This window comes from Myotis daubentonii, chromosome 2 (assembly GCF_963259705.1).
Source record: "Myotis daubentonii chromosome 2, mMyoDau2.1, whole genome shotgun sequence".
Taxonomy (NCBI): Eukaryota; Metazoa; Chordata; class Mammalia; order Chiroptera; family Vespertilionidae; genus Myotis; species Myotis daubentonii.
Window position 1 is genome coordinate 17,281,241 of NC_081841.1, and position 22,768 is coordinate 17,304,008.

At 43.8% G+C, this 22,768-nt stretch overlaps 1 protein-coding gene and 1 long non-coding RNA gene across 8 annotated transcripts in view; one reads left to right on the forward strand and one right to left on the reverse strand.

Moving 5' to 3' along the window:
• LOC132227136 (uncharacterized) overlaps positions 1-16,280 on the reverse strand; it is a 252,747-nt gene extending 236,467 nt beyond the window's left edge. Inside the window, exon 1 of the long non-coding RNA XR_009451134.1 lies at positions 16,208-16,280. This is a non-coding gene — a long non-coding RNA (uncharacterized LOC132227136). The remainder of the gene's footprint in view (positions 1-16,207) is intronic.
• ANKS1B (ankyrin repeat and sterile alpha motif domain containing 1B) overlaps positions 1-22,768 on the forward strand; it is an 827,013-nt gene that overhangs the window by 527,980 nt on the left and 276,265 nt on the right. For all 7 annotated transcript variants that reach the window (XM_059681894.1, XM_059681893.1, XM_059681896.1 and 4 more), the window contains one exon: positions 8,613-8,711. In XM_059681894.1, coding sequence (XP_059537877.1) covers positions 8,613-8,711 — 99 coding nt within the window. The remainder of the gene's footprint in view (positions 1-8,612; positions 8,712-22,768) is intronic.

The window sequence follows — 22,768 nt, forward strand, 5'->3', positions numbered from 1 at the left end:
ATTATTGTTAATTTATATGGGAAATTTTTTTAGCATTCCCTGACCCAGAATTCAGTGCATGCATAATGTCTTTATTTTGTTTGCTATGATTGAAATGCTTTATTATGTCCAGTTTTACATTAAGTATAACACCCTATGAGCTCTCTTTGGCTTTCTGATACTGACAAATCTTGCCAACCAATGCACAAAATACTTGAGATAAAGCCCTGGCTGAGTGGCTCAGCTCTTTGGAGCATCATCCCATACACCAAAACGTTGCAGGTTCAATTCCGGTCAGGGTACATGCCTAGCTTGTGGCTAGATCCCCAGTTGGGGCACTTACAGGAAGCAACCGATCAATGTTTCTCTCTCACATCAATGTTTCTCCCTCTCTCTCTCTCTTGCAAATAAATAAAAACATATATTCGGTGAGGATTAAAAAGACAAATATCCCTGGCCAGTGTGGCTCAGTTGGTTGAGTGCTGTCCTATGCACAGAAAGGCCGCCAGTTGATTCTCGGTCAAGGCACATAACCAGGTTGCGGGTTTGGTCCCTGGTCAGGGTGTGTGCAGGAGACAACCAATCAGTGTTTCTCTCTCACATCCATGTTTCTCTCTCTCCCCCATCCTCTCCCTCCCTTCCCTCTCCTTTCTTTTCTCTCTAAAAAATAAAATAAAATCAACACTAATAAAAGAGAAAAATGGTAATTGGCGTATGAGCTACCCTTTGCATTGGCTAATCAGGGCTATATGCAAATTAACTGCCAACTAAGATTGACAGTTAACTGCCAACTAAGATTGACAGTTAACTGCCAACTAAGATTGGCAGTTAGCTGCCAACAAGATGGCGGTTAATTTGCATATGTAGGCACAATGCAGGGAGGCGAAAGGGAAAGCAGGAAGAAGCCCCCTGCCACTGACAGTGATCAGAAACCCAGGGGGAGCTAAGAGCTGGGGGGCAGGGCAAAGGCGGCCCTGGGGCCGCCTTTGCCCTGCCCCCCAGCCATGATCGGAGAATCAGGTGCCTTTTCCGCCCTGGCCAGTGATAGCAGGAAGTAGGGGTGGAGCCAGCGATGGGAGCTGGGCACGGTCGAAGCTGGCAGTCCCAGGAGCTAAGGGTCCCTTGCCTGGGCCTAAAGCGGAGCCCACGATCGCGGGGCCGCTGCAGCTGTGGGTCCCCGCTGCCCGGGCTGGACACCTAGGCCAGAGGCGTCAGGCCTGGGCAAGGGGCCGATCCTGCGATTGGAGGGTGATGGGGGTCAATGCCTGAGGGCTCCCAGTATGTGAGAGGGGGCAGGCTGGGCTGAGGGACACTCCCCCACACACACACCCAGTGCACGAATTTCGTGCACCGGGCCCCTAGTAAAAAATAAAATTTGTTTAAAAGACAAATAGGATCCTTGAGATAAAGCCCAGATGTGCAGTGTACAAAGCTATGGAGCATTGATGCTGAGATGCCGAGTGTGGTTCCAGGGGAAGAAGCTTGGGGGGCCATGCTTGGATGCTGGGGTGCAGCTGCCTCTATAATGGTTCCCTGCAAAAGCAACACTGAGCGCTATTTTCACTTTTCACCTTTTTTCTTAAAAGCAAAAGGCCTCTTCAGATTTTTTTCCTTTGGTTAGTGAAAACAGGTACTAAAATACGTCTTTTATTAAAGTAAAGTGGCATAAAGTGAACTTTCCAAAGGCAAGGGATGCCTATGGTTTTATACCACCATATCATTTATGCTGTGAAAACTTGTATTAAAAACAAACGAAAATATGCATTTTTCCATGTGTGAGTTTGCAAGATCTTGGGGTCATTCGATTATACAAATATTCAATTTTACATATTTAGGGTCATACAAACTGTGGAGAAGAATCTAATTTAGTTCAGTATAGAGCAAAAGAATTTTCTCCAATAACTGCACCCTGTTCACTTTTTTCATTCTTGGCCTGAAAAGTGAGAATAAATAACATCCCACTCCTGCTTATATTAAGAAGAAAACAGTTCTCCATGGTCCTTAAATATGTTTCCCCAGCATTTTATGTAATAGGTGGGGTCCCTCAACCTGGCCTCCAGGGATCGGGCCGAAAACAGCCCGGTGCACAGATTCGTCCAGGGCAGCGGTTCTCAACCTGTGGGTCGTGCCCCCTTTGGAGGTCGAATGACCCTTTCACAGGGGTCATCTAAGACCATTGGAAAACACATGTATAATTACATATTGTTTTTGTGATTAATCATTATGCTTTAATTATGTTCAATTTGTAACAATGAAATTGGGGGTCACCACAACATGAGGAACTGTATTAAAGGGTCGCGGCATTAGGAAGGTTGAGAACCACTGGCCCAGGCATGTCTGGCCCGTCTTGCCCAGTCCCGATAGGGGCTGATGGGGGCTGATTGGGGTCCGTCTCGCCCAGTCCTAATCAGGGCCGACCGCCAGAGGTTGGCCAGCTGGGGAGGGACCACAGGAGGGCTCCAGGGCATGTCTGACCTCTCTCGCCCAGTCCCAATTGGCCGGATTCCAGCAGCAAGCTAACCTACCAGTTGGAACATCTGCCCCCTGGTGGTCAGTGCACGTCATAGCAACTGGTTGACCGGTCAAACAAATGGTTGGAAACTTAGCATATTAGGCTTTTATTATATAGGATGCAATGTGAAGGGAAGGTTTCTAAATGAGTATGACATGTATGTACTAAAGCTGTTGAGATAGGAGAAGTGTTCAAGCTGGAGTTCTATGAGACAGAAGCAATCAGCACAGATATTATTGAGAGATGATTTTAGTAAATAGTTGTTCTATTTCTAATGGATCACTAAGATCAAAACACTCCTTTTCATTTTATTTGGTCATCTTGTTAGTTTATCGCGGCTGAAAAAAAAATTAATACATAAGTACTCTCCCCATGATCAGAGAAGAAACTTTCAGCTCTTGGTACACATATATTAGATTATGTTTATTTACTCCATAATTTAAGAAAGCAATAAAGGCCCCCTGGATTAGATCTTTCTTGTCAGTAAAGGAACACCTGTTCTAAAAACACTGTCTTGGGCCCTTGGTGCTTCTAGTAAGCCATTAACTAAACAACTTAACCTACTGGTTATTATTCCCTAGACACCCTGTGCAACATGCCTGGTAGTGTGCTAAGAAAATAAATCATTTCTCAATTAGACTTGTCATTTCAATAGCATAGATTTCTAACCCCATAATAAAACAACACTAATGAAAGTAGAATCAGTTTCTAATTTGTTTTCATGACTGAAATGTTAAAAGAGCATCTGCTAGAGATGCTAAATTTAATGTCTATGAACTTTGAGAGGCACATCAATTATATCCTAAGAATGATGCCTGAGTGTTTTTTACTTCCTCTGTCTGATTCCCTGTAATATCACCACCTTTGCTCCATCTGTGGGATTCAGCCAGTTTCAATGCCTTCAACTGTAGAGAGGCACAGCTGGATAGAACTTGCTGTGATGATGGAAATGTCCTATATATGCATTTCCAATATAGTTGCCAGCAACCACATATAGCCAATGAATCCCTGAAATCAGAATGGAAAAGAATCAACTAGACATGGCAATTGAGAGGTCATTCTTAACATTGGGCAGAGAAATTCTATGGAGTTAATGGGGGTAAGTGCTTATTATAGTGGCTTAAGGAGAAAATGGGAAATGAGGAAGTAGAGCCAGCACGTGTACTGGGAAGATGAGGTAGAGAGTGCAGTGGAGTAGAAGATGGACACATCGGAGCTCTACTCCAAAAACCATTGTTCTGGCAGCCATGTGAAAAATGGATGGAGGAGGGAAAAAACTAGAGTTTTGTTTAGCATTTATTGAGGAAAAATATGAGTTAAGCTGAGGTTTTCTAACATTTAGTGAAGGCAAGTGGTAATGTAAGAATAAATTCCAGTTCCCTAGGAAAAATGGAAACATTTATTGTCCTTGATGGTGTGACTATTACCCAAGAATAAATGAAATAGTTAGTTGTAAGACTTGAAACATTTCATTTTCCTCTGAAATTCTGTAAGAATCCATGACATTACAAAAATAAGGTATGCTAGCATTTCTTTTCATAAGAAATTTTATAAGTTCCTGGTACTGAGATGAATTTGTCCAAAAAAAAAACCACACATGCATTTCTGCACTTTTCTATAATTACTTCTTAAAGGTAAGTGTAAGTTATAACTTCTGAAATAATAAAATGTAATTTCAAATTATACAATCTATACTTATATATAACTAGAGGCTCGGTGCATGGATTCATGCACCACTGGGGTCCCTTGGCCTGGCCTGCAGGAATCAGTGGACCTTTGCGCTGCTGCAGCCCAGCCTTACCCACCAGCTCCTCGGGCTCCAGCACGCTGTCCGTGTCGATCCCACACAGCACAAAGTAGTGTGCAAAGTGGCAGGTGGCAGGGGAGGAGCCTGAGCCCAGGCTGGGCACCATGCTGCTCCCACTCATCCTGGCCATGCTGCGCCTGCCACTGCTGCCACTCAGTAGGTTCGCTGCCACTCCTCTGCTGTCTTGGCGCACCTGTCCTAGGGCAATACCAGAAAACCCATGACCACACAGCCACTGCTCGTCATGGCAGCCTCTCTCCTCATTCAGCGCTGGAGAAGCAGCCACGGGCTCTCACCCAGTGAGTCTAGATGCCAGTCCCTATCCCGGTCCTGGTCTAGATGGGGGAGGGGTATGCAGGGGGAGTGTCCACAGAAGAGGCTCAGGCAGCCACAGCTGTGCTTGCCAGTCAGCAGTGAGCCCGACCCCGATGTCTGGCACCCATCGGTCAGCTGAGCAGCGCTCCCGCTGTGGGAGCACACTAACCACCAGGGGGCAGCTCCTGCATTGAGCATCTGCCCCCTGGTGGTCAGTGTATGTCATAACTACTGGCCAGTCGTCCGATCGCTTAGGCTTTTATATATATAGACTAGAAGCCCGGTGCACAAAAATTTGTGCACTGGCAGGGGAGGGGGGAGGGGGGTGTCCCTCAGCCCCACTTGTGCCCTCTCACAGTCTGGGACCCCTCGGGAGATAACCACCTGCTGGCTTAGGCCCGCTCCCTGGGTGGCAGATGGCAGGCCCAATCCCTCCATGCCTGCCCCGCCTCCCCAGGTCACACACACAGCAAGGCCGATCGGAGGTTGGGGCGCCACCCCAGGTCATGCACACAGCAGGGCTGATCCGGGGGTTGGGCACCGCCCTGGGTCGCACACACGGCAGGGCCGATCTGGGGGTTGGGGCGCTGCCCCAGGTCGGGTCGCACATGGGACGCCCAGGCGGGCTGGCCGATTGCTATTGCCCCGCCCGGTCACCCCGGGTCGGGTCGCACACGGGATGCCCGGATGGAGGCCAGGCAGGCTGGCCAATCGCTGCTGCACTGCCTGGCCACCCCAGGTCGGGACACACACGGACGCCCGCCACCCCGGGTCGCAGATAGCAGGCCCGGATGGTGGCAGGGCAGGCGGGATGGCGCTGTCCCGCCCTGCCTACAGTATGCAAATTTGCTGCCATCTTCGTTGGTGGTTAATTTGCATATCGAGCTGATTAGCCAATGGGAGGCATAGCGAAGGTAAGATCAATTACCATGTTTGTTTATTATTAAATAGGATAATACTAATCAAAACTTGGACTTGACTGAAATCATAGCACTTTAGAACTGAATGGATATCTGTTAAAGTGCTTCATTTTAATGAGTAAGGACCAGAGACCTGGAAATAATATATGACTTAGCCAAGTTTACCCAGACAAGACTCAAACCCACATCTTTAGACGCCAAGCCTGGTGCTGTTTTGAAAAAAAGACTGGCTAGATGATGCACCGAGATATTTTTGTACTCCTGTGTATTACAATAAGAGAGAAAATAGAAAATTTCTAACTGCATGCGTCACTGGGGACAGTGAACCTTTCTCTTCACATTTCTACAATTAGCACCATTTCCCTCTGGACACATTTTTATCATTTGCACTGTGCTCCCCATAATTTTCACTCATTTTTCAAAAATGCTTGGTCATTATCCTGCCTGCTAGGAAATTTGACCCAAGGAGAAGTCTAACTTCCTTTCAATTCTCCCCAATGTTTCTTTCCTTACTGAAAATAGGAAGATGAACCCTAGCCGGTTTGGCTCAGTGGATAGAGTGTTGGCTCATGGACTAAAGGGTCTCCAGTAGATTCCCAGTCAAGGGCATGTACCTTGTGGTTGCAGGCTCAATCCTCAGGGCACATGTGGGAGGCAACCAAATGATGTGTCTCTTTTATGTTGATGTTTCTCTCTCTGTGTCTCTGCCCCTCCCTATCACTCTCTCTAAAAGTCAATTGAAAAATATCCTTAGATGAGGATTAACAACAACAAAAAAAGAAAATAGGGAAGATGGTATATTGGTAGGTTAGAGGAAGAAAGGTGGTCTTTAAAGTTTCAATTCTTCAAAGTATTTCAGTATTCAAATACTGAAACCAAGTTTTCAGGATTACATATAGATAGTAGCTAATTCAGGCTAAGGGATCCTGGTGTGTTTTGTGTTTGTACAAAGAAAGTAGGTTCTATATTTTCTGAGCTAAAGTTGTAGGCTGGTAATTCAGTCCACGAAAACCTAGTAATGGTCTAATACATAGAAGGCCAATTTTGTGTGTGTGTGTGTGTGTGTGTGTGTGTGTGTGTGTGTGTTTGTGTGTTTGTTTGTTTGTTTGTTAAGAGCTGGGAAACTCCTTTTGGAAAACCCCTCGAAGAGTAAAAGTCAAATGTGAATGGTATCATGCATCCCGCTTGTGACACACTAGTCCATTTCTGAAAATAATAACACTTTTTCAAAATGAAGTCATTTATATTCTTAGCCATCCTCTATTGTGTGCACTGAGTAATTTCTTGAGAGCAATGTTTCCTATGGCACATTGCCAAGATTGGCTTTATTTGTTTTTCATTAGGCTTTTCATTATCAGACCTGCATCGTTATGCCTCATCCAAGAGCACCAGAGCAGCTCAAGCATAGGGGTGGTACTAGGAGTAGGTAGAATGTTTTTGTCCATTGAATGCCTGTTTTAAATCCCTCGCTATGGCACCATTCTAATGGCTTTCATCTTTCTAAGACCAGTCATTTCTCCATTTATAATGTAGTCCGATATGAAATTGTTTACATCCATCTATGCTGTCCCTGTCCAGGGAAAGGCATTAGTCTCACTTTGCACACACTGGACTGGCCCCTTGTCCTTATTATCAAGGAAAGGCATCATGAATCACCCCTCTTGCCCAAGCCTGGAACTAGTGTGTATTCTGCATTTCTCCATCATTCCATGCATTCACTTGCCAAGTCAAACTTCTTGATAGTTTTCAAGTCCCCTTCTTTCTTTCTATGTCCCACAGTCTAATCCCAATCTCTAGAACAACTAACATGGCCTCCTCCTGGGCTCTAGGCCCCAGGGTTTCCCTTTCCAATTCATCCTCTTTTGCTTTCAATTTAATCAATACCCATTGCTCTCCGTAAATGGGCATTCTGTAACTTCTATCCATAAAAGTTTTTGTATTACACATTAAGAGGACAGAGTTTGATTTGTCCAGAAATGTAGCGATCTGAATTCTTGAACTCTCCTATATATTCCTCAATTTAGCTTACAAACCCCAAAAAACAAATGTGCGTATATTAATTAGAGATTTAAAACATCATTGAAATCAAAGAACTTCAGGACTAGATCGGTCCTTGAAGGCTGTGGAGCTCAACTTCGTCATTTTATAGGTAAGGAAACAGAGACCCAGCCACAAAAACCAAATTGATCTTTCTAAGTTTGGGATCACATCTTGTAACTCCTTAAACATTTGCCCAGGGATCCCCATTATGGGCAGGATGATGTCTGAATTCCACAGCATGCCGTGCAATGTCTGTATGTCTGGCCTCTGCTTGCCTTTGCAGTCTTACCTTTTGCTCCTCTCTTCAACTTACCCCAGAACTCAGTGCTTCCAAGGACACTATTCTTTTTAGCCACAGAACATTACTCATTCTTCTTTTTAGCCATTAGACATCATTTCCTCTGAAAACATACCCTTGGTCCCTCTGGGCTCCCAAGACCATGTCACCATTATAGCACATTTACATCACTCTGACTGCCTTTGAACAGTCTGTTTCCATCACTGCACTAGAAGGAATAATGACAATTGTGGGTAGGGACCTGCGTCTTACTCATTGTTCTGGCCCCACATCTTGACCAGGTGTCTGGCAGTCACTATTTTAAGATTAACTCTCACTTTTAACCTCATCTATGCAATTTTTCCATCAGCCTGCCTCACAAAATCTGTTTTCCTGGGGGAAAAACAAAACTGATTCATTCACATCAAGGTATAAGTCATGGATGGTTCTAAATGACACTGTTCCCTAGAAGTATTTACATTTTTAGGGGGACAAAGTTTTAAGTCACAGGAATGAATCCCCAGTTCAGATAATCCAACCAGAAATAGTAAATCATGAGAGTATTGGTGAGGGGAAGGAAGTTTTCCCAGAACTTTCAACATGAGTGACTCCCTCTAATCCCACCCTCATAGAAACGTGACTATGTTTTATCTATAAAATTCAGATCATATGTTGGTTATTTGTCTCTGTGTTAAAGAAATCATTATTTACCCATAATAAAAATGCCTGATTTAACTTACAACATTTCTGGTTTTGTTTCAGGGAAGCAATGTTATGGAAGATCAGGATTTATTGGAAATTGGGATCCTTAATTCTGGGCACAGACAGAGAATTCTACAGGCGATCCAGCTCCTCCCCAAGGTAAGCCATGCTTTATTACCCTCACTCTAAGTACAGTCCCAGTGGTTTAAGTCCAGATGTGCAAGGGGTGTCAGTAATTAGGACATTTCCACAGATTGCTGCAGCTCCCCAAAGCAGGTCTTTAGATACAGGAAACACCACTGGCTAACAGAGCAGCATCAGAGTTTCTCATCTGTGGGAGTCCTTATATCAGTACAAACATCCGCCCAGGCCCCTCGAGTATAAGAAGATAAGATCAATATTGGATGGATACAGGGATGTTCCTGGATTAGAAGCCTCATGCCCCATAAGAGGCAATATCTCCTAGAACAGCTCCAGAGGCTTAGCCTCCAGGGACAAGGGACCTGCCTAATTACAAGAGTTATCACTTGGCAAAGTCCAAAGCATCGCATCCCCATCAGGTACGAATAGTTCATGTATAAATCTTCCCAGTCCAGATGCATTTTGTAAGTAGTATGTTACCTAGCAACAGAGTTGACCTTCTGTGTCCAGATAAGGTTTCATAGGAGCCTAAAGCAAGAGGTAGAATCTGAGCATTGGTCTTCAAGATAGATAGTATGTTAATTGGTAATGAAAGGAAACAGCATTTCAGGAGCCAGAGGAACCCAGGTATGGTCCAGGTAACAAACTGCCAGAGTGTTAGGGGAATAGTGATACTGTATGATTTAGAATCCGATGGGATTTGCACAGCAATGTGAATGTACTTAATGCCCCTAAACTATACACTTGAAAAAAATGGTTAAGGTGGTTAATTTTGTTATGTCTTTGTTCTTTGAATCAAGTTTGGTTATTTCTTTTCATCACAATTAGAAAAATATTTTTTAAAAAGGAAGAAAAAATCCAATGTGATTAAAACAATAGGAGAGTGGAGTCAGAGATAAAGCAGAAAAAGTAGTTGGGTCAGTTGGTGCAGGCTAAGGAATTTGGAATTTATTCTCTAAGCTCTGGGGAACAGACATGACTAGAATGCTCTAGGTCAGCTCATTCTAGAGGAGTACACGATAGGAACTAGAAGGAGGGGAAGTTGAAGTTGAGTCATCCAGCTGGGAAAAAATTGGGGGGGGGGCATAGAATGGGGGAATTTGAGGCAGGATAGCAGGATGGGAAAGATAGATATATATTAACCATTGTTTCTAAGGAAGGGATCTGATGATATTTGCCAACTGACAATAAACTGAGTTGCTACTGATAGAAACTTAACACTTTTGCAAATTCAAGGAGAGTCAAGCATACAAAGAAGGTTAATCATACAATTTTCTCCACTAAAAGGAAAAAAAATAAAGCATCCTTAGAACTAATTCTTTAAGTGTATTGTTCACCTCACTACTTTTGAATCTTTACTTAAAATATTACTTGGCAAGTTTTCTTCTTATTGTCAACAAGAGCTTCTGCACTGCTATGCCCACAACACCTAGACCAGTGCCCAGCCCCTGGTAGGCACTCAGTAATTCAATGAATGACTCTCCCCTTGTCATAGTGCTGCCCATCATTTGAAGTTCAGCTCACATTGTTCCATTGCCGGGAGCTGGTCCATGCTTGCTGTTTCAAGGGACCTGGCATATATGGCATACTGTTCTTAATATGTTTGCTCACCTTCTTGGCACTATGTGTTTTAACCAAGGTCTCTGAGAAAGGTTGAATCCCCAGGTAGGGATTTTCCCCTGAAGTTAGGGAGGGAATAAAACCCCTCAACTAAGTGCCAGGCGGGTAATTAATCCCTTTAACTACGAACAATCATGCTTAAACTACATAATCTTTTCTCCCTGGAATGGAGATAAGAAACGCCCTAACCTTTGTAATAGAGATTGATAGGATTGAATCAACTGGTATAAATACAGTTGTAACAAGACAGAAACACTCAGAACTTAGAACAGAATCAAGAAGACAGAGCCTACACGGAGCCTAGAGACAGAAGAACTTCGCTGGAGAGAGCATGCCGGAGGATCCTGGAGAGGGACTGGCCTCGGAGCCTAGAGACAGAGCCTAGCGGGAGAACATGGCAAGGGATCCTGGACTGAACCTGACTACAGAGATTGGCAGGAGAACCTGACTGGAACCTGGACACTGAACCTGACTGGAGAGCCTGGACAGAACCTGGCTGGAGAACCTAGCGAGGGAACATGGCTACAGAACCTCGCTGGAAATCCGAAGCAGAACCTCTCTGGAGATCCAGACCAGAACTTGGCTGGAGATCCTGGCTGGAGATCCTGGCTAGGCTGCTGATCAACTGAACGTTGTCTCCGTGTCATTCCTTCTTCGCCGACTCCGTCCACACCTTTGGGGACCCCTGGACCTGCTGGGGTTGGACCCCGGCATTCCATATCACTTCCTTTGTGAAATTTTCCCTAAAGTGGAGCTGCTTCTCTCCACCTTGGTAATTATCACCCTAGTTCAAACCAACTGCCTCTGACTGGACTACACTATATTCTAATCTGTCATCTCTAGGTTAGACTAGTTGAGTCCATTTCTCCTTGGTTTTCTCTAGCCTGGGCAATTCATATATGCCTAATCTCTGTCCTAGGTACCTTTCTTACCACTCTACAATTAAATTTACACACAGCATCAAGAACAACCCTTCTAAAATGTATATTATATCATGCCACATGCCATGACCTGCTTAAAATCTCAAATGACTGGTGCTGGCTGGTGTGGTTCAGCTGGTTGAGCATCGTCCCATGCACCAAGAGATCACTGGTTGGATTCACAGTCAAGGCACATGCCCAAGTTGCAGGCTTGATCCCCAGTGAGGATGTGCAGGAGGCAGCTAATCAATGTTTCAGTCTTTCGTCAATGCTTCTCTCTCTCTTTCCATCTCCCTTCCTCTCTCTAAAGTCAATAAAAACATATTTTTTTAAAAAAAAAAAATCTCCAATGGCCTACAAAAGTCAATAGAATCTGGCCCCTTCTCACATCTATGACCTCAACCCTCATGCTCCCCTTCTCCTGCACTCTCATCATATGATTTATTTTTGTTCAAAAACTTGCCAAGCTCATTTTTGCCTCAAGGTCTTTCCATATTGGATTCTGCCTGGAAAGCCTTTTCTTCAAATCTTTATTCACTTGCTTCCATACATAATCGAATCTCTACTTAGCTGTCACCTCCTCTCAGAGGCCTTCATGATCTCAAAGCCATACTCCTCGCTCATTTACACTGCCCTTTGTATTGTCCTACTTTAGTTTTTTTCTTCATAGTACTATGACTACCCCAAGTTATATTATTAGTTCATTTTTCTTTCTTATTTTCCACTTCTCCCTGAGGATGCAGGTTCCCAAGATCAGGGACCATGACTATCTTATTCCGTTCTGTGTATGCATTCCCTAGAACAGTGCCTGGCACATAGTAGGTGGCCAGAATATTTGTGGAATAAAGGAATATATTGCTCTCTTTTTCCTCTGAGATTTGATAATTCTATGCTTGTTCCCTCTGAAGGTACTGATAATATTATTACAAATGTCCTTAGGGCAGGAACAATGTCACCTCCATCCTTGAATTTTCTACTGTGCTTACACATTAAAATAATAAAAGAATAGCCAGCTGGTGTGGATCAGTCAACATACGAACCAGGAGGTCACAATTCAATTCCTGGTCAGGGCACATGCTGGGATCGTGGTCTTGATCCCCAGTAGGGGACGTGTAGGAGGCAGCCCATAATGATTCCCTCATCGTTGATGTTCCTATCTCTCTTCCTCTTTGAAATCAATAAAAATATTTTTTAAAAGAATGGAAGAGTTAGTGATTGAATGAATGGTTTCCTCACATGTTGTTCAAATATAATTTTTTTAAATCAAAGAGTACCTCAGTTTTAAAATATATCTTTAAGCTTATCCATGCCATTTAATAATGAGAAACAAAACCACTTGAACTCAGAATTATTTGGAGAATAAATGAAGTGTTTACTTTTAAGACAGAATATCATTCCCATTAGACAAAAACAATATCATAGAAACAATACAAAATTAAACTTCTATCAAGAGGCTGATGCAAAGTGCTTACTATGCACCCAAATGAACATAGAATATAAAAACATCCAAACATGTGTTCAGCAGCACAAACAGAATGTTATAATGCTACAAATTGATGCTTTGCTTACTTAGGTAATGAGCCCAATCTTCAGATGGTTAATAGTGTAATTTTACTGCCAGCACATTCATTTACATTCACTCTAACTTTGCACTGCCAGAAAATGGACAAAATGTCTCTTCCTTGTATTTATGCAATTTGGGTCTTCAGAATATTTGTGTTCTTCATCTATCAGGAAACATATTCCATGATTGCTACCAGAGATCCTTTAATTAACAAGTGAAATTGTTCCTAAACAGAGAAAAGATGGTTTTCTAAGTGCGATCTTGACCTGTTAGCACACTTCAAGCCATGTTCTTCATGCTTTATTTGTGTTTGATGTTTCAAGTTTCTAAGACAAAAGTCTATTCCCTTGGTAAGAATAGTTTTTCTGGAATATGCCCTTTTTGTATTGAAATGTTCACCACCACATGTTCTCAAGTACACTTGATACATTGAGCACAGAGAATACATTCGGTAGATTCTAAGCACAGACATCTTTAGAACAGTAATCACATTAATTCTCCCTCCACCCCATTCTTTCCCTCTGTCTTTTGCAATGCTTAACCTTTCATAGCAAAGCTTAATGTCATTGTTCACCCAGCATCCACTTCCTTCACCAACCCCAACTCAGTCTTTAGGTCTACACGTTTCCCTGAACTTTTGAAGATCAAATTTCACCCTTCTCACTTTTTTTTTTTTTTACATATTTTCCATTTCTTTCTTTTTTTAATTAAATCTTTATTGTTCAGATTATTACATTTGTTCCTCCTTTTTCCCCCCCATAACTCCCCTCCTCCCAGTTCCCACCCCACCCTCCACCCTCACTCCCCACCCACTGTCCTCATCCATAGGTGCACGATTTTTGTCCAGTCTCTTCCCACATCCCCCACACCCCTTTTCCCCCCCCCCAAGAATAGTCAGTCCATTCCCTTTCTATGTCCCTGATTCTATTATAATCACCAGTTCATTCTGTTCATCAGATTATTTATTCACTTGATTCTTAGATTCACTTGTTGATAGATGCGTATTTGTTGTTCATAATTTGTATCTTTACCTTTTTCTTCTTCTTCCTCTTCTTAAAGGATACCTTTCAGCATTTTATATAATACTGGTTTGGTGGTAATGAACTCCTTTAGCTTTTCCTTATCTGTGAAGCTCTTTATCTGACCTTCCATTCTGAATAATAGCTTTTAAAAGTTATCACAGCCAGTTGGCCTGGAGGTTAAATCCCCCCCAGTGTTACCTACAACAATCGAGGCTTAACTACAACAAGACTGCACACAAAGACCACTAGGTGGTGCACCAAGAAAGCATAAAAAAATGCGGAGACAAAGAAACAGGACACAAATCACAGAAATGGAGGAAAGCAAAATGCTGGATATAGAGTTCAAAACCACACTTTTAAGGTCTCTCAAGAACTGTCTAGAAGCTGCCAATAAATTTAGTGATAGCTGGATAAAGTAATCTTGGTTGTAGGTTCTTGCTATTCATCACTTTGAATATTTCTTGCCACTCCCTTCTGGCCTGCAAAGTTTCTGTTGAGAAATCAGCTGACAGTCATATGGGTATTCCCTTGTAGGTAACTGAGTTTCTTTCTCTTGCTGCTTTTAAGATTCTCTCTTTGTCTTTTGCTCTTGGCATTTTAATTATGATGTGTCTTGGTGTGGTCCTCTTTGGATTCCTTTTGTTTGGGGTTCTCTCTGCTTCCTGGACTTGTAAGTCTATTTCTTTCACCAGGTAGGGGAAGTTTTCTGTCATTATTTCTTCAAATAGGTTTTCAATATCTTGCTCTCTCTCATCTTCTGGCACCCCTATAATTCTGATGTTGGTGCACTTGAAGCTGTCCCAGAGGCTCCTTATACTATCTTCGTATTTTTGGATTCTTTTTTCATTTTGCTTTTCTGGTTGGGTGTTTTTTGCTTCTTCGCATTTCAAATCTTTGACTTGATTCTTGTGCTCCTCTGGTCTGCTGTTGGGAGTCTGTATAATATTCTTTATTTCAGTCAGTGTATGCTTAATTTCTAGTTGGTCCTTTATCACAACATCGAGGGTCTCATTAGATTTCTTGAGGATCTCACTATATTTATCGGAGGTCTCACCAGTCTTTTCGAGGTCCTTACTAAATTTATCGGCGGCTTCTAGACAGTTCTTGAGAGACCTTAAAAGTGTGGTTTTGAACTCTATATCCAGCATTTTGCTTTCCTCCATTTCTGTGATTTGTGTCCTGTTTCTTTGTCTCCACATTTTTTATGCTTTCTTGGTGCACCACCTAGTGGTCTTTGTGTGCAGTCTTGTTGTAGTTAAGCCTCGATTGTTGTAGGTAACACTGGGGGGGATTTAACTCCAGGCCAACTGGCTGTGAGAATCCCTTCTCACTTTTAAGAAAGGAAACATACCAAAAGTTCCATGAGAAAATGACCTATTTGTTACTCTCCTAGAAACTGTAAGCATAATGGGCTTTTTCTGTCCCTTTGACACAGAGAAATTATCTGCTTACTTATTTGCAATGTATAATTTGTCTTTTACCAGATAAGAATTCTCTGTGGCCAGGTCTTTGGATAATCCTCTAAAATCCTTTTGAAAGGCCATAATCTCTTTTGTCCTTTGACAATATAACAACTGGAAGTCAGGAATTCAAAGGACATTTATTTTAAAGGTTTGTAAGACTTCATGTCAAGGCCCATATGTTCTCTTAAGATTTTTCATCCTGAATTGAGAATGTATTTCAGCATACTAGCAACTTTGAGATCACATGCTCACTTCACTTTTCAATATTTCCTTTTCATAATATCTTTTGGAATTATTTAGTAGTTATCTGAATATTTGTTAGCAAGTACTTGTCTCCTTGCTATCCTCCTTTCCCTTGTTTCCACTCACCTTTCCATCGACTTAGGTCTACTAGTTCCTTTTCTGCCTCAGCACACAACCAGCACTAAGTCACCAGTGACCAGCAGAGCAGACATTCATAAGCCCTTTTCACCTTCACCTGACTCTGGCTTTGGTATATTCTGATACTCTGAATTGTCTTCTTTTGGCTTCCCTGATACCTGATTATCTTCCTGCCTCTCTGATGTCCTCTCTCCTTGCCTTTTCATTCTCCTCAGTGAAATGTTGCTCAAACTCAAAAATATCTGATGGCTACTGAATGTTGTTATCACAGGATTCTTGATCATTGTACAGTTTCTTGTATTCATTGTTTTGTTCATTGCTACTCTACTTCTAGTTCATTGCATAATGAACACCTGCATTTTAGCTGCCTTTATTTCTAAGTTCAGTTCAATTTAACCAACTTATGTTGGGCTACATAGTTCTTTGTTCTTTAATATATTTTTATTGAGGAAGGGAGAAGGAGCGAGAGTTAGAAACATCAATGATTAGAGAGAATCATTGATCAGCTGCCTCCTGCACAGCCCACTCCAGGGAACAAGCCCACAACCTAGGCATGTGCCCTGACCGGGAATCTAACCATGACCTCCTGGTTCATAGGTCAATGCTCAACCACTGAGTCATGCTGGTCAGGCTGGGCTACATTGTCCTAATTATTTTTTTCACTGAATGGCACTGAATATCTCTGGTTCTATTAAATTATCCCCATTCCCATCCTCAGTTTGAGATTAGTTAAAAAAAATAATAAAGGAATTATCAGTTATTCCAATAGAAAAACAAAATTCTGTGTTAGCTGTCTAAAGCTATATAACAAATTACCCTCAAATCTTTTCCCTCCCATGTTGCAATGAGAATAACATTTATTGAGAATGGCTCATTACAAACAAAATATATTTATGTATAAAATCTCTGCAATGTAAAAGATCCCTTTGTCTCCATGTGGCTGGAGTGGACAAAGCCAACTGTCCACATGGCTCTGGGGGCTGTGCTGGACCCCAGCTAGTGGACAGGGGGTCGGTCTGTCAGCTGATGAGCCTTTTCTTGGCTCCATCTTCATGATTTCTCATTGCACAAGGGCGCGTGGTTCGCATCCTTCCTCTAATCCTCCTGGGAAGACGGCACCTCAGGGGCAGGCAGCACTCATGTCAATCTCCCAGACAGGTGACCCCTACCTTGTGGAACCCAGGGACAGAGCACTTTTAAATGTCACACGATAGACGGAGGTTCTGTGCCCACTCACATGGAGGCTGCTCTCCATGCCGGCCCCACCAGCACGCGCACCAGCCTCCCTTCCTCAGCCACCCTGAAAGCTGCACTTCCCGTTTTCCATGATGCATCTGTCCTCACCAGTTTACCCAGACCCTCCTGAGGATGCCCACCCCACACTGTCACACGTGGTGCTCCTGGGCATGGAGCCAGGCTCCCCGGGATCCTGGACCACACACCTGTAAGGCAACAGAGATGAGACCAGTCTGAAGACCACACTGGCCATACCCCAGGGTGGCGCCTCTCTCTCGGCCAAGGCCACAGCTGGTGCTGAGGAGCACAGCTGGCTGAGGCCTGCCAGCCCTTATAGCAGAGCCCACCTAGCTCCTCCCAGCAGCCAGTGGGGAGGGAACAGCTGGCAGGTGGGGGCAGATTCTGAGCGCGGTTTGCCATCCAGAGGAGGGGAGCAGCTTTGGGCATGGGAAGACAAAGGTGCAGGGGTGCATAGTGGGTCTGTAGGCACCCCTGCTCCTTTACCAGAGGCAGCCCCTGAGGCGTGGGTATATCCCCAGCCCCTGTGGGAAGGATCCACTTCCCTTATTTCTTAGATGCAGACCTGGGTTCTAGACCCAGCTCACCTGTCAATGTCCTGGGCAAACTCTCCCCAGACCACACCGGTTGCTGTCTGCAGGTGAGGGGCCCTGGCATTTGCCTCCAGCAGGGGGCCTCTTCTCTGAGAGAGAGGGAACTTGAACTGGCTCATCTGCCCATGAAGAGGTGTCCGTGGTTCCAAAGCACCCCCAAATCTTAGTGGTATGTGACAACTACATTTGTTATCTCAGAGTGTCTGTGGGTCAAGACACCAGGTGCAACTTAGCTGGGTTCTCAAGCTCTGGGTCTCTAACAGAGCTACAGTCATCTCAAGACTCAACTAGGAAGGAACCACTTACTAGGTCACATGTGGATGTAGGCAGGATTCTATTCCTTGGGCGCCTTTGGACTGAGGCCTCAGTATTTCAGAAGCTGTTAGCTGAAGGCCTTCTTTAGTTCATTGTCACATGGGCCCTCATAAAGCATCTCACAGCAGGCATCTGGCTTCAACAGCAGGAGCATGTGAGAGGATAAGAAAGTGCCAGCAAGATGGAAGTCCAGGCTTTTACAATGCCCCATCCTTTCTTTTATTATTTTTTCCAGTTTTATTGAAAAATAATACTTATACATCACTGTATAACTTTAAGGTGTACAGCATGATGGTTTCATTTACATAGGTTGTGAAATGATTGCCGCAGTAGGTTCAGCTAACATCCATCTTCTCATGTAGATACAATTAAAAAGAAGAAAGAAAAAAGGAAGGCCATTTTTTCCCTGTGATGAGAACATCCCATCCTTTGTTGTATTCTATTTATTAGAATCAAGTCACTAGACCCAGCCCCCACCCAATAGGAGGTGTTTTCACAGGGATGTGAATCCCAGGAGATAGGGTCATTGGCGACAACTCAGAGATTTACCACTATACAATCTACTTCCCATGTCAATATTTGTGGTTAAAATGGAATAGCCCATTAACAACAGCAACAACAAAAACATCTTTTATTTCCATGGATCATCTTCATGGGACTATGGTATTTGCATTTAGAGGATTTAGAAGCCACATTTTACATCACTCAGAAAAGAGGTACATGCATCTGATCTGTAGAGTGATATGCAGGGTATCCCAATAAGAACTATACACACTTTGGATAATTATTAATTCCAGTGGGTTAAATTTGAAAAGAAAGAAACATCAATTGAGCTCTCAGCTTCAAAGTGTGTATACATGTTTTGGGACACCCTATATAATGTAACTTGATAAAATACAATTATATAGAAATGAGACATATTAGAGATTTGTCAATTGCACAAAAAGTCTTAATGCTCTGAACACCACTAGTCTAAGTAATTCACACAAATAAGTAATCCCATAAAACACTACAAATTTTAAAAGCATGTTTATTCTTTGTTGGTGACTCATTGCTAAAAATAGAGTATTTACATCTATATTAGGGAAGTAAATCAGTTAAAGTATATTGGATAAGACTTTAAGGATATTAGCAAAGAAAACACATTTTTAAAAGCTAATAAAGTGAGACAGTAAAAGGGACTATTTAACTTGAGGTCTGGTCAAAGCAAATAGGTAAAGACAACAGTTGATAAAAAAAAAAAAGTTAGTGAGCAAGGATATATAGATGCATTGGCAGGGATTGAAAACTTGAACATTAATAAAGGCATGACAACATGGACTGGTGGGAACTGGTAAGCTGGAGAATACAAACCCTGCCCTCAAAGAAATATTGGCTTTATTTCCAAACACTTTATTAGTAAAGCAAAGTATTGGGGACCAGATTTGGCAATAGCTGTGTCACAGGGCAAGATAATATCTCCAGAAATGAAAGTCTTAATACAATGGGATCACAAATTATTTCTGAGTATATAAGGAGTATTATGAAAGTAATATTATCTCAATCTGCTTCCTGCCCAGGACTATGTTCTTAAAGATTCTAGTTCTCCCAAGGTCCTTAAAATTCAGATGTTAATTCTAGTCTTGATGGTTGGTGAAGAAGTGTGCAAGCTTTAGGGGATAGGAGTACAACCAGCGTAATTTCTTTAAGAGTCTAGAAAGGAAGGTTCAGTCTTATCTCCCTGTCACTTAGAAAAATGATAGAAACTTATTCCTATTTCTTCTGCTATTTCTCAAAAGGGCAATGACAAAATGTTGGCTACAGGCACAGATGCTCTCAGGGTAGTTTCTGACAGGGTAACTTTGCATTCTCCCATGCCATCACTCACTCCCCATCTACCCTCATTGCTTCTACTTGCATTTCTTTCTTTTCAATACCTGGTATCTTCAATTTCCTGCCACCCAATGTAGACCTACTACCCTGTGGACATCTAGTTAAAGATATACTCACAAACAAAAATCTCACACACTTATGTACACCATTAGCATGGGGAATCTAAACTAAAGTTCATACATGATTGGACCTACAGTCTAACTGAAGGCATAGGATGTTCTACTTCCTTTAGGTCTACTAGTAGTTTTTGGTGAGAGAGGTTGCAGTGTTCCTAGAGTCCTCTCAAGCTCCATTCTGTTCTGTAAGTGTCTCATGGTTCTGGGACAAGTAGATATCCTCCCTTAGATCACTGTAAAAGATGACTTATTTTTCAGGAGAAACGTTGGTGCCATTAGAATAGGGAATGGCAAAAGAATAACTGACCTTAAGGTGAAAAACTTAAGTAATTTGGAGTATATAAACTCTGAAGTGACAACAAGTTATTCAGATCTTTCTTATCATTCCTCCTTAGCCTGGCACACTCTATAATCAGGTAATGAACTCTAGATACTATAACAAACAACTACAAAATTTCAGTGTCTTAACACTTAAATTTTGCTCTCACTCACATTAAGTCCAGTAAGGCTTGGTCAGGAAGCTCTTCTCCAACCAGTGACTCAGGGATCCAGGCTTCTTCATTAATGCGGCTCTCCCATCTCATAGTTCTCTGAGGGTTGCCATAAGGGCAGGATAAAGAGGAGCTGAGAGCACAAGATGTTATATTGCCAGGCTTGGAAGGGCATCACTTACTTTAGATCACATTTGATTCACTAGGACTCAGTTATATGATCCTCACTAAACTGCAAAGTAAGCCAAGACATATAGTCTCCCTTCCCAGGAAGAGGTAACAGGATTCCTGAGAATTTAGCCATTCTGTGCCAGAAACACTTTCTCCTTTCTGTGCCTCAGCTGCTGTCTTTCTTCAGATCAGTAACTCCAAAGAACTACTAGGTGTGAGAGTGACGCAGCCCCTTGTACTTACCAATGCTCTGGTCCAAGGTTTTATGCAGTGTCTGAAAGCAAGATGACTGCTGCATTCTTCCTAAATGAAAGAGGGACGGATTTTAGTGTTTTACTTTAAATAAATTTATTTTGTATTATTATTATTATTACTAGGGGCCCGGTGCACGAAATTCGTGCACTGAGTGTGTGTGTGGGGGGGGGGGGAGTGTCCCTCAGCCCAGCCTGCCCCCTCTCACATATTGGGAGCCCTTAGGCGTTGACCCCCATCACCCTCCAATCGCAGGATCGGCCCCTTGCCCAGGCCTGAAGCCTCTGACAGAGGTGTCAGGCCTGGGCAGGGGACCCTCATTTCCCCCCATCACTGGTTCTGCCCCCCGCCCAGGTCTGATGCCTCTGGCCCAGGCATCAGGCCTGGGCAGGGGGCCCCCAGACCCCTCCGATTGCTGGCTCTGCCCCTTGCCCAGGCCTGATGCCTCGGCCAGAGGTGTAGACCCCCATCACCCTCCGATCACCTGATCGGCCCCTTGCCCAGGCCTGACGCCTCCGCCAGAGGTGTCAGGCTTGGACAGGGGACCCCCATCTTCCCCCGATCACTGGCTCTGGCCCCCGCCCAGGCCTGAGGCCTCTGGCCCAGGAATCATGCCTGGGCAAGGGACCCCATCTCCCTCTGATCGCTTGCTCCACACCCCGCCCAAGCCTGACGCCTCTGACCCAGGCTTCAGGCCTGGGCAAGGGGACCATCATATCCCCCCAATCCCCGGCTCAGCCCCCCGCCCAGGCCTGATGCCTCGGCCAGAGGAGTTGACCCTCATCACCCTCTGATCACCAATCACCGGATCGGCCCCTTGACCAGGCCTGAGGCCTCTGGCAGAGGTGTCAGGCCTGGGCAGGGGACCCCCAGCTCCCCGCGGTTGCAGGCTCCGCCCCTGCCCCTGCAGGATGCCTCTGGCTGAGGCATCCGGCTCTGGCAGCGGGGACCCACAGCTGCAGTGGCCCCGCGATCGTGGGCTCCACTTTAGGCCCAGGCAAGGGACCCCTAGCTCCCGGGACTGCCAGCTTCGACCGTGCCCAGCTCCCATTGCTGGCTCCACCCCTACTTCCTGCTATCACTGGCCAGGGCAGCAAAGGCGCCTGATTCTCCGATCATGGCTGGGGGGCAGGGCAAAGGTGGCCCCAGGGCCGCCTTTGCCCTGCCCCCCAGCTCTTAGCTCCCCCCTGGGTTTCCGATCACTGTCAGTGGCAGGGGGCTTCTTCCTGCTTTCCCTTTCGCCTCCCTGCATTGTGCCTACATATGCAAATTAACCGCCATCTTGTTGGCAGTTAACTGCCAATCTTAGTTGGCAGTTAATTTGCATATAGCCCTGATTAGCCAATGAAAAGGGTATCGTCGTACGCCAATTACCATTTTTCTCTTTTATTAGTGTAGATTAGTTTATTATGAAGACAAAGAGGTGAAATACTGGATTTACTCATTATCGCCCCTGAATATTTACAGGGAAGTAGGGGAGAAATCCTGCCAGTAACTAGGTTCTGACCTGTTGCCAACCCCAACAGCTATCATCCTTCAACTTTGAGAAGCTCATTTGGTAAAGAACAGTAGCTCCTTTGGAGTGACACTGCGATCAGTAGGAATAGTAAAGAAATCTAGAAATCTGAGCACTTTCTCTTCTTTATGTAATTTAAGAACATCTCAATTTAGAGCTGGAAAGGACCTTGAAATACCTGCTCAGCCTCTTACCTGAGTCTTTCACAGGTGAGGAAACCAAGTCCTGGGCAGATTGCATGACTTGCCCCCAGGCAGATTGTTCCTTAGGGACAGAGCTGGGACTAAATCCCAGGTGTCTGTGCTCATGACAGTTGCCTCCTAGGTAGATACTGTGCTATATTGGAGATACAGGACTCTGAGGATGCTTATGCTTTTGTGAGAAAAACTGTACATGGGCAGAAAAGGACCAAATGGCTAAATGCAAAAAAGGGAATTGCTTATAAAATTGGGTTTCCTTTTTAAGTTTCAGGCTTTAAAGGCAGCTTTTGCAACCTCCATAGACCACTAAACTCCCTTCTCAAGG